Source organism: Arthrobotrys flagrans (genome assembly GCF_004000055.1).
Source record: "Arthrobotrys flagrans strain CBS H-5679 chromosome Unknown unitig_1, whole genome shotgun sequence".
NCBI classification, from domain to species: Eukaryota; Fungi; Ascomycota; class Orbiliomycetes; order Orbiliales; family Orbiliaceae; genus Arthrobotrys; species Arthrobotrys flagrans.
In genome coordinates, this window is record NW_027137556.1 from 2,335,413 (window position 1) to 2,345,965 (window position 10,553).

Sequence of the window (10,553 nt, forward strand, 5' to 3'; positions counted from 1 at the left end):
CACAACAGTTGTCTATGGCGGCACACAAAGTCGCCACAGCATGCCATGTGGAAGTTATCACCCATATTAGTCGAGCAATTTGGGCTGTCCGTCGTGGATGTCGACACATGGCCGATCGACATAGTCGTAGAGTGTTAAGAGGTCCCAGACGAGTCTGATCTCGCATCGTCAGTACCACAACACACAGTCGCGCAACCCGTACCCTGCTGGTTAAAATACAACACAACTCAAGAAACTCCTGTCAGATTTGCAACACGAGAGTGTTGCGTTGTGCAGAAGCCTTTACAGCAAGCCTTTACAGTGCACTTGGCCGACGAGACAAAATCAACCTTAGAGCCGAGACTGGACTAGGACCAGGCTGTATTCTTTTGGTAAACACCTTAAAGAGATCTTAGCTGGGGTTCATTTGGACTCGAGGCTGGGTTCATTATTACTGAATAGATTTAATTTCAGTCTCTGGCTTGGGGAAAAGATATAATTTATAGTATTTGCGAGTTTGTGTACATGTGGATGTATGAACACACTTCTGGGGGGAAATATCAAGAAATATATATAGAATCGAAAGAAAGGTGGTTTTGAAAGAAGAGATTGCCGAGAATGGCTGGGAGTATGTTTAAATTACAGGTCCAGTCTCGTCACTAGAACACAACGCCGCAGCCGCGTGGTCCATGATTGTAATACTTGACACGGTGAGAGTTGGTTCCTAGAGGCCATGAGGTACCCGCTCTAAACAGGTAAGTATTAGAAATCTTTCTTCTATAATAATTGATTTTAGACGATATTTTAACTTACGAGAATACATGCGTTTAGCAGTAGTCACGGAGACACTGTGGGTATCGAGAGTTGTAGCAGGCAACATGGCAGCTGGGGCTGGTGGCACCTTTGCAAGACTTGGTACAAGCGTTAGATGCGAGTGAGGAACAGTTGCTTTTGCAGGATCCTATAGAATCAATGTTCGATTTAGAATTACCACCCATGTCAGAAAGCGTAAATCGCCATAGGATGAGAGCGACTTACGGCGCTGAATTTCGCTAGGCTCCGCAACAGGAGAAGCAGCAGCGACGGCTGCGAGGGCGACGATGATAGCGGTGACCTTCATTATGTCGAAATTCGAATACTTGAAGTCGAATGGGTATGAGCTTGATTGCTGAGGAGATTTGGAGTTCTTGAAAGGTAGGCTTTCTTGATGACAGCTTGATGATGATGTGAGAGTAATATTGAAATTTAATCAGCTCATGTATGGCCTTTTATATCTTTTGGTGACACTATCTGGTCAATGTTGATGTCTATGAGGCCACTTACAGTCACACGTACACATTGAATTCATGGGCGGAATTCCGGTCCGGCGTCGTTATGAAAGGTATGAAGTTAACGTTATACCATTGTTTTCCCGGCCTCTTCAAGGTCGAGTTAATGAAGCTTTAATTCTATAGAATGCCTCTACGAGCCCCTGCCAAAGTCCTAGACCTATAATTTGATGACACTGCAGCTTAGAGACCGACTACCGCTACTATAGTTAACTCCCTCTGTAAACATTTCGAAACCCTGCAATATACATAAAGGTTTCTACACGGACCATTAAGAAATCATATATCATGGTCCCCTCAATCTAGATCTATCTGCAGGATAATGGGTTTTCATAGTTTTGTCCGCTTTACGAGGCCAGGTTTTCACAGTTCCCACAGAATTAGTAAGAATGAAAACATCTCTAAACCTTTCTATCCTTTTATCTTCCGTGAAGCAGCGTCGACCTTGTTTCTAGACTATCTTTCCCTACTATCTGTGTATGGTAGTACATGTAATATAATTTGGTTCAAGGAATATAACGTCATGTTGGCTGGGTTGGACCTCCCAGTTCGTATCAAGCTAATCGGAATTATCCCTGCTCGTTGAACCTCATTACATAAGCTAGTCGTCGGTCAAGTCCGGACCATATATGGTCTAGGACATGCGATCCTCCACATATAGCCGATAGCAAATGCGATTCTTCTGACAATTTTTTAGGACATGCGAACTGCTAATACGGAACAAATCGAACCCAGATAAATAGGATTTGGTATATGGTAGCAAATTGCGCGGCGCCAAGATTCTCATTCGCCTGAGCTGGATTGGGACATTATTCTCGATTACTATGCGCATATACTTTAAAGGTACACCGTAAGGTGCCGTCAGCTCGTGAGAAGGATACGGCGAGAAACGATATAAAAGCGTGACATTTCTAAAACTAGGATACCATTTTGCATTATAGCCGAAAACATGCGTCGCAAGGATAATAACGATATGGGGTAAGGGTGAGATAAATAAGCTGTGGTTTTCGGGGAGAAAGTTTTGTGGGGATTCTAGAAACAGCTTTTCCTTTCTTCAGTTGAATTCAAAAAGGGAGTCTTAGCGGGGTCATTATTGGCACCGTCGGCCCAAAGAAAGGTGGAGCAATCACCGCCGAATGAGAAATGCTCATAATGCAATAATGACAGCCGGAGCGTGAAGCATGCGGCGGACGGCCTATAATCGAAGAAAATTTTGCAGACGTATTTAAATGTTGGCAAATGGGTGACCAGAGTTCTGATTGCGCTGAGAAATTACTTCCCTCTTATCCTTGTAAGTACTCGTTAAGAATATGCTCTCGCTGGAACGTAGTGCGGATTTGCCGGAGATCGGCAGCGGGGTATTTATGGATAGTCACACGACGTTATCCACGCTGAGCTCTCGAGAATATAGGGAGCGAAGAATAAAATCCGTATTTTTAGAAAATCTTCGAATTCCCCCGCCAAGGACTACGCCCGTGAGATAACATCGACACCCTAGATGACCAGGAACCCTGATGAGAGTACTGGCGAGGGGGAATCTAAGCCTGTCGCTGCAGACGGCCCGTAATAGGGATGGATAAGGGTGTAATAGGACCTGCATGGGGATGTTAGTAAATTAGAGATGTCATGATTGTTCTTCTAAAATCATATCTGCTATAAAAGGACCATTTATATGCCTAGGTCTCTTCACAGCCACCCGGATTAGCCTCTTTTTATGGCTGGCGGGTTTCCATAGCTCGCTAACAGTATGCATGAAATTATTTTTGGATTGGGTTTCCAAACTTCATATATCCATGTATACTTCGATCCCAAGTTAAGGAAAGCAGATATATCTTAGATACGAGTAATTAACAATTGATTCTCTGATTCAATTCTACCAACAAAGTCGTTTTGCGAGAAATCGGGTGGCGAGGTAGCTTTCAGTGCCTGGCGCTAGATCTAGACAGAAAGGTAAGCTTATCGTGGTATCGGGACTGAATTCCTCATGCGTATCACAAGATGTATTTGTGCGGCAGGTGCCGCATTCTGCCAAGCGTTTTTGTGTAACACTCCGCTTTGTGACACGCTCACTTACCTGGCATATAGTGCTCCGAAATACTTAAAAAATTTAGTTAAGTACTTACTCTCAAGTAGTCTACGGATCTCAAAGATCCAGACTCTCTCAAGATCCTTTGCTTTCTCTCGTTTAAGCTAATCAAGCAGCTAACCGTCCAAGTAAAGGGAGTCGTTATAGTATACTGTTTAAACAACGCGCAACGACTCTTCAGTGATGTGACACTACAGATCTCTCGATAATTATAGGCTAAGAGGTGGGGATACAGTACCATGCGCCAGATAGACATCGATGCAGATGAATTGAACTTCGCAGTATGAATAGTAGGCTACACGTATACATACATGATTCAACGGTATCACCCGATTCTAGCCCCTGAAGCTGTTACTGAGTTGAAGGACATAATTGGATACTGAAGTATAGCTCTCGGCTCTCAAGATAAGTTGAGGACCATAACACAAGACCAAGCCGATATACTCTAAATATGCAAGAGGTCTAATTTTTGGCCTGCTGGTCATTGCTCCGCTCTTTAGATGACTTAAGTACTTGAGTCGGGTATGCAGTTTGTAATTCAAACAACTACAACTTTACTATCAGGAAGGTCAAGAAAGTGGGATATGAGTGTTTGCACAATACGAAAGAAAAGAAAGATTTTATATACGGACATTACCTTGGCTAATCCTGCCGGGGGATAAGAGATATGCATCTAGGTTATTTATATATACAGGATGGGTATTTACAAACTGAAGAAGAAAAGAAAGGAAAGGCCCATTATAGCTACTCATCAAAGCAGGCCCTCTCCACAATATTTGCACCGTTTCGCATCATTTATGGTGTCGCTCCAGTAATAGTGACGGAATAGTCAAGGCCATTATTAACCTCACTAGAAAGGCTAAATGCGTCATAGAGGATAAGGTTGGCGGGCGTATTTGCAATCACAAATGTAATTTCCTCGTCGCTAGCGACGAGCGCAGATGCTGATCCACCAGACAAATTGATATAACGGGTAGCGCCAGAACCAGTGTTTCGGATGGAAAGGGTAGCTGTATACGGAAGATTGGCACCAGAAACCGAAACACTAACGGTGACAGCGCCTGACTTTTTCAATGGGACGATATTGGCACCCATATATAGTGGGCGGCGGGCGGACTTAGGTTTATAGACGTTATTGCCTTGGGAATCGAGGTTGGCGTAGCTGAATCGACTTCGCTGGCTAAGGAAGACCTGACCAGCGGTTGGGTGACCGATGTCGGCATATGCCATACGAGCCCAATACCGTCCGACAATAGTTATGACACCGGCGTTGGACACACGGGCAAGAGTGTGAAGGGGTGTCTCGTTACTGTTTTTAGCGTATTGGCGGAAGAGATCTCGAAGAGCATTGGTACCAAGACCGTTGTAGCCGTCAGGGTTGTACGTAAGATAAGCAAGGAAGGGCCAAGCCTCATAGTAGTTTCCAGTACCCACGGAACCATCCACGATGACTTAGAAGGAGTCTCCAATAACTTTGCTTAAGTTGATCTCAGTCGCAGTGGTTGATTGCCCATATTGAGAAAGTGCACTTGCGCATAGGGGGGATGTCTTGAAAGTATCCGCTACAAAGTTGGCCACAGTCTCCCACCAAGCACCCGTTCGGCCTTGGTCAACCCAGGTCTTCTCATGGTAGTGCATGCCATGGCCAAATTCATGAACTGTTACTCCGGGGATAATGAGGTATTGATGGACAACCTCCAACCAAGCCATGCCAGTGGCGTAATCAGCATGCATAACACCAGCTGCACCGGGAAGGGTGCTGACAGAGTAAACATTGATCTTTGTCCAGGGACCGTCATCGTCCGTGTTATCATTGTAAGAGAGACCTGTTCAGTTTATTAGTAAAATATAGCCATCATTTTTACGTATTTGCTATCAAATTATACAGACCCGGTGACCGCCAACCCAGGGTACCAACGAAACAACTGTAAGAAGCTTCGAGCATGTTGAGTGCTGCATCAGCAGCTGAGGTACTCGTAGCGCCATACACGCGGAAATGGGGGGAGTCCCTGAAGTTGCTACCGCCGGGGCCAATGTTGGGATTGGCAGTGAATGTAGCCGGTTCGTTACCAGGCACACTGGGTGTAGTTGTGGTAGCCTTTGTGGTAGTGGTTGTGACGAGTGCGGTTCCGGTCCTAGTAGTTGTCCTAGTAGTTGTGGCTAGAGTAGTCGTCGGGTTCGGATTTGAATCTGGAAGACATTGAGAATAATACGGATTCGAGTATACACAAGTCGAGCCTGAAGCACAACTAGTGGCCCCGGTCCATCCTATTCCTCCACACTGGCCATAAACCGGCGCTTGCGCGTATATGCCAATGGCTTGGAGTAATACAAAAGCGAGAATTTCTTTCGAGGGTGCCATTTTTTGATAAAAGTATGGTAGCTGGCCGTCACTAGAAACTTGGCTGATGAAACTGGACTCTCGTCACGTCTTTAAATATCTCGCCGAAGGTGCTGGTGAATTACCATAATTGTACATGTAGTTAAATTGGACAAATCTAGAGACATTGCCACTCCATCTCCATCCTTGCGTAGGCTGATGATCATGCCTCATGCTCTCATGCGGAACGACAGGCATCCGCTGCGACTCATGAGGGAAAAAGTGATTCTAGTATTTGTTCACTTCGTTTCGGGATCCGGAATGTCGGTAGGGTAACCCGGGGTTTACCAATTGCTATTGACACAATATCCTCCAACTATAGCAAATCATATTATTGGGTCAGGGTTGTGTTTTCATAACCTTTACATAGTACACATGAGGGAAGATCCATACCGTTTGACTTGGCGCTTCTAATAAACCTTAAGCTGACACGGGCCATCTGCCTAGGCGCGTTTCCTTCAACATAAACTCTCACTCGCGGTCACGCCCAAAGGGCCGAAAGATCCGAGGAGGATTCACCATTCTCCTGGAACCGAGGCTAAGGATGAGTTACCGTGGATTCGACCTGTCGCCTAATTTCTGCGTATATATATATGCAGGCGACTGTCGACTAGCAGGCTGATGGTCCCCACCATTGGTGGAGAAAAATTGAAAAGTGTTGCGGATGTAGCATCACCGGTGTTTGAATACGTTTGAGATCCATGCAAGATCATATTGATATTTCCCCAACTATATCTAATCCTTACCCTAATTACTTTAAAGGACGTCGAACTGAGGTGCTTGTTCATCAAGTAATTATAGCCGCAATGGTGCAATTGGATTTTTATACTAATGGAAATCCCGATCTAGCTCTCAAACACGAACCGTTCCTTCACTAAGGCCGAATTTGCCCGAAGGACAAAAGCATGGCGACATGCGCGACTGATGCGGGTGTGCGAAAAAACCTATGTATACTTAATGACAGCATGATTCAATTTTGATTGAGGCTTTTTTGTAAGACCTTATTACTACTTTTGCTTGTAGAAATACCAGGGGTAGTATCAAATGCGGATTGCCGATTCAAATTCGCGTTAATATCTTCGCTAACAATGTCGTAGCTGCACTAGCCGGACAAATTTAATAATGAGGTATAAACCACACTGAAAAAGTAGGAGGACTTCAATTTTAGGGGCCATAAGTTAATTTAGATTCTAGATCTAAAGTTGGAAAAAAACTCTGGAGGTCAAATATACTTTCGTTTAAATATATACGAACGGAAATCCGACGAAGTTCCTATCGAGGCTATCGGGTTGGACGGTTACCCTTAGGGCCTAGGGCAGGTTGCTATCGCTATTTTACTCATACTATATACATCCCATGTATATGAGAAATGGCAATTTGGAGAACTGATTCTACAGATCTACGGATACGGTAGCTGCAAATTGTACTATTAATGATTGAATGATCCTTCCGCCTTATTTTCAACGTCTCTTCTTGGGAATTAGCACCGACAGGAGAGTATTGGCTACTTTTACTTAGGTAAACAGTCTAGATTTAGGACCGACTTTTACTCAAGCCTGGTGGTATTCCATCTATAATTATACTAATGCTAATGTATAGGGAACCTTAGTACTATATAGGTATATTGTCCCGGTTTTCGTTAATAATTGAATGAATATTTGATTTGGTTTAGCAGAAAATAAAGCTCCAGGCAAACATACGTACACGTTAGCGAAGTGCTCGCGGATATATCACCATTGGGACAGCGAGGCGCTTCGAGGCTCGGAAACACGACAATTGGCAGGTAAATTGTACAAAATCACTAAATATTCAATATGAGTTATGTGATAATAGCCTAGAGCGTACATTCTAAATCATTCAGATGTAATATGAAAGTTAAGAACCGCGCAATGGAAGTACGGATAAGCGTAATTGTCTAATCACGTCAATCATTGGCCTACTAGGAACTAGTCTCGGACTGGGAACATAGATATCGAGATCGATTTATAACACTCAACGAATTATCTTTTGTGAGACTACGCTTACGCCTTCAGTAAAATACTTTTAATGGGACCATCTTCTTCATTTTTTCTTGTATTTACAGACATATGCATCGTGCGGACACTCTGCTTAAGGAAACTATAAACTAAAAAGAAAAATGCTCATCGATCGTTGACTTAACTACATAGCTCTAATCCTGTACTATTTGAAGTGTTTTACATTCTATGCCCACAGCCCCAGGAGTATCTGCTCTAACCGTGTCTAAGGATTTTAGTTGTTCTTCTTTGCGGCGGGCTTCTTTTGGTCAGAAGGTTTCTTGCTCTTCCAGCTTCCAGCTTTTCTTAGTCTGACCTTCTTTTCATGATATTTCTTTCCGGCTTTTTCAGCCTTGCTAGCTAGTGTGCCATTCCTCAGTCGTTGTTTGACTTGAGCTCTGAGCTTCTCGAGTTGCTTTTTTGGTACGTCATCACCCTCAGTGAGAGCCTTGACGGTATCCTCCACTTTCTCCGCCTCAGTAGTCGCTGCACGTTTGACCATCTTCGTGCTTGTATCGAAATTGGACATCAATTTCGCAATATCAGCATCGGATGCTCCCTTCCCAACCTCGGGATCCTTTTTTTCGGGCTCGACTTCTTCTTGGCGCTTAGCCTTCTTGGTGGTCGTATCGAAACGGGACATCAATTTTGCAATATCGGCATCGCTTGCTCCCTTTCCAACCTCGGGATCCTTTTTTTCGGGCCCGGCTTCTTCTTGACGCTTAACCTTCACGCTCGCATCTTCACCGTCCGCGTCACGCTTGTAAAGACTCTTAAGCTCCGTTACTATCTGGATAGCGGCGCAAGAGCCGAACGGTCCGTTGATTGCAAAATTCTGGCAACGGATGAGGCAGATGTTTTCCTTGGTACCGAATGTCCCGGTACATTCCAGGTCAGCTGGAAGGTTGATAATCAATGGGTGATTGGTTGTGGCGACAGCGTTGAGTTCTGGGTTTGCCCCCGGAACCTGTTTGGCGATCTCAAGTTTCTTAAAGGAACCTCTTGCTGCTGTGGCGGCAGCATCGATACCACAAATAAATGGTCCGTTTCCGTCTCCGTTTACTTGATGAAGTACCATAAAGACCTGACCGCCAGCGAGGGCCTGAGCTATCTCTCCCCTACCAACTTGGGCCTGTGCAACTTTCGCGGCCAAAAGGGTACCGGTTAAAATGTTTTGCCCGCAGCCATTCCAGGTTGCTATGCCTCTCTGGTTAAAAATTGGGACGTGTCGTAGATCCCCGTTCAATGGAACGGACCGATCGTACCCTATGGCCTGTCCCACGGGCCCAGCCTGCTTTCCATCGACAAGTCCTTGAACCGAGATAATCAAAGCATGGCCGGCCACGAAGGGGGCCATCATTGAGGCGGCGACCAAAGAACTGACGTGCATTGTGAATGTCTATTGGTGTCTAGCCTATAGTTACTTGACAAATGTTTTTGGAGGAGAGACTTTAAGGATAGACCTGGGCGAGACTGTGTCGCGTTACAATAAAAGAGTGACAAAGTAGATCTATAAAGGAGAGAAGATCTAGGTGGCGGAGAAGCGAGTGTATGTTTGATTGGCAACGGCTGCCTGTCAGATTGCTGATAGAGAAAGAATAAAAAGTATGAAGCTAGGTTATCGATCGGCAATATTTATATTTCGTCTTTTACAGTCTAACATAAGTGCTCCACTGAGCGAGTACGTCATATCGACGCTGTACTGGTGCTGAAGGCTTGCACAATCGACTGGCTTTGTTTCGTGTGTGAATTTTAGATACATGTTAAGGCCATACCCGATGCCCGGGCTGCGGTTGATCACCAAGCAAATTGAAGAAGATATCCGATGCGTGTAGCAAGCTGACAAGATTGGAGTAGTCTTCCGGTATAGAACGTAGATCCGGTTGATAAGCGTGATGATGAAATTGTGGTCAGGTTAGACGGTTAGGCTTTGCACTGTTCTCTTCTAATGTTACGTTTTAGTCGATATTCGGTCGGAGAACATCAAGACATCTCATGCTGTGCCTAGCTGATAACACGAATCAAGCGAGCGGGATGCGAGAATCCTAGGCAATTCCACACTGTCATAGATACGAGAAATAACTTTGCCATTGCATGTATACATATGGTAGCTGTCAAAAGAAGAAGAAAAACTAATGGCTGTTGACATGGTACCTACATATGGAAGGTTGAAAAGATGAGATTACAGAACATCAATGCCGGGTATCCGGTAGATAGGTAAAAAGAAAAACCTCGAAAAAAAAGCATGTAAGTTTGCCCATGAGTTCCATTCTCGAGGCCATACTTACCAAACGACCTAAAGGTATCTCGTCACCTAGAAAAAACATGTAGTAACGTAACAAGTCCTTGAAATCTTGGCGGGAAGCCTCGGAACTATGTATTGCTTGTACTTAGGAAGACTTGAATGTTAGAGGGGCCTCCGTATACGTGTATAGATTTGTGCTACCAGTGGCTAGCTTTTATGAAAGAGCCGCTCGGAAGACCCACTATTTAATCTGCTTAGGTAGTAAATTCCTAGATAGGACTATGGGACGCCACGATACCTTGCGCCAAGGGATGCAAAGGCCTCTGTTTAGACAAATAATTTTCCAATCGAGAAAACTCATCGCTTAGAGGTGGGCCCAGGGTTGGCGATCAGGCCATGGGATCACTTAATTTCTTAGCTTCGACGCAGCGGCCCTAGTCTTAATAGACGTGGTTGCATTTGCCCGGCCTCGAAGTCTGACTTTCTGACCTCGCTCAAATTCTAATTACTAAATTGATAC

At 44.6% G+C, this 10,553-nt stretch overlaps 3 protein-coding genes across 4 annotated transcripts; all 3 read right to left on the bottom strand.

Annotated features, from left to right (window-relative positions):
- Positions 1-806: 806 nt before the first annotated feature.
- Positions 807-1,099, bottom strand: DFL_008708 (uncharacterized protein; the record flags this gene model as incomplete). The annotated part of the gene is made up of 2 exons (XM_067638478.1): positions 807-940; positions 1,018-1,099. The coding sequence occupies 2 exons, from the start codon at positions 1,097-1,099 to the stop codon at positions 807-809; spliced, it is 216 nt and encodes a 71-aa protein (XP_067486362.1).
- Positions 1,100-4,188: 3,089 nt separating this feature from the next.
- On the bottom strand, positions 4,189-5,755 carry DFL_008709 (uncharacterized protein; the record flags this gene model as incomplete). Its single annotated transcript, XM_067638479.1, has 3 exons — positions 4,189-4,844; positions 4,923-5,219; positions 5,284-5,755. 3 exons carry the CDS (start codon positions 5,753-5,755, stop codon positions 4,189-4,191), a joined length of 1,425 nt encoding a protein of 474 aa, XP_067486363.1.
- A 2,268-nt stretch (positions 5,756-8,023) lies between these two features.
- On the bottom strand, positions 8,024-9,178 carry DFL_008710 (uncharacterized protein; the record flags this gene model as incomplete). Of its 2 annotated transcripts, XM_067638482.1 has the most annotated exons (2): positions 8,265-8,297; positions 8,357-9,178. In XM_067638482.1, 2 exons carry the CDS (start codon positions 9,176-9,178, stop codon positions 8,265-8,267), a joined length of 855 nt encoding a protein of 284 aa, XP_067486365.1. The 2 variants fall into 2 exon arrangements, with proteins under 2 accessions (XP_067486364.1, XP_067486365.1); XM_067638481.1 differs by having other exon boundaries at positions 8,024-9,178.
- Positions 9,179-10,553: the final 1,375 nt, after the last annotated feature.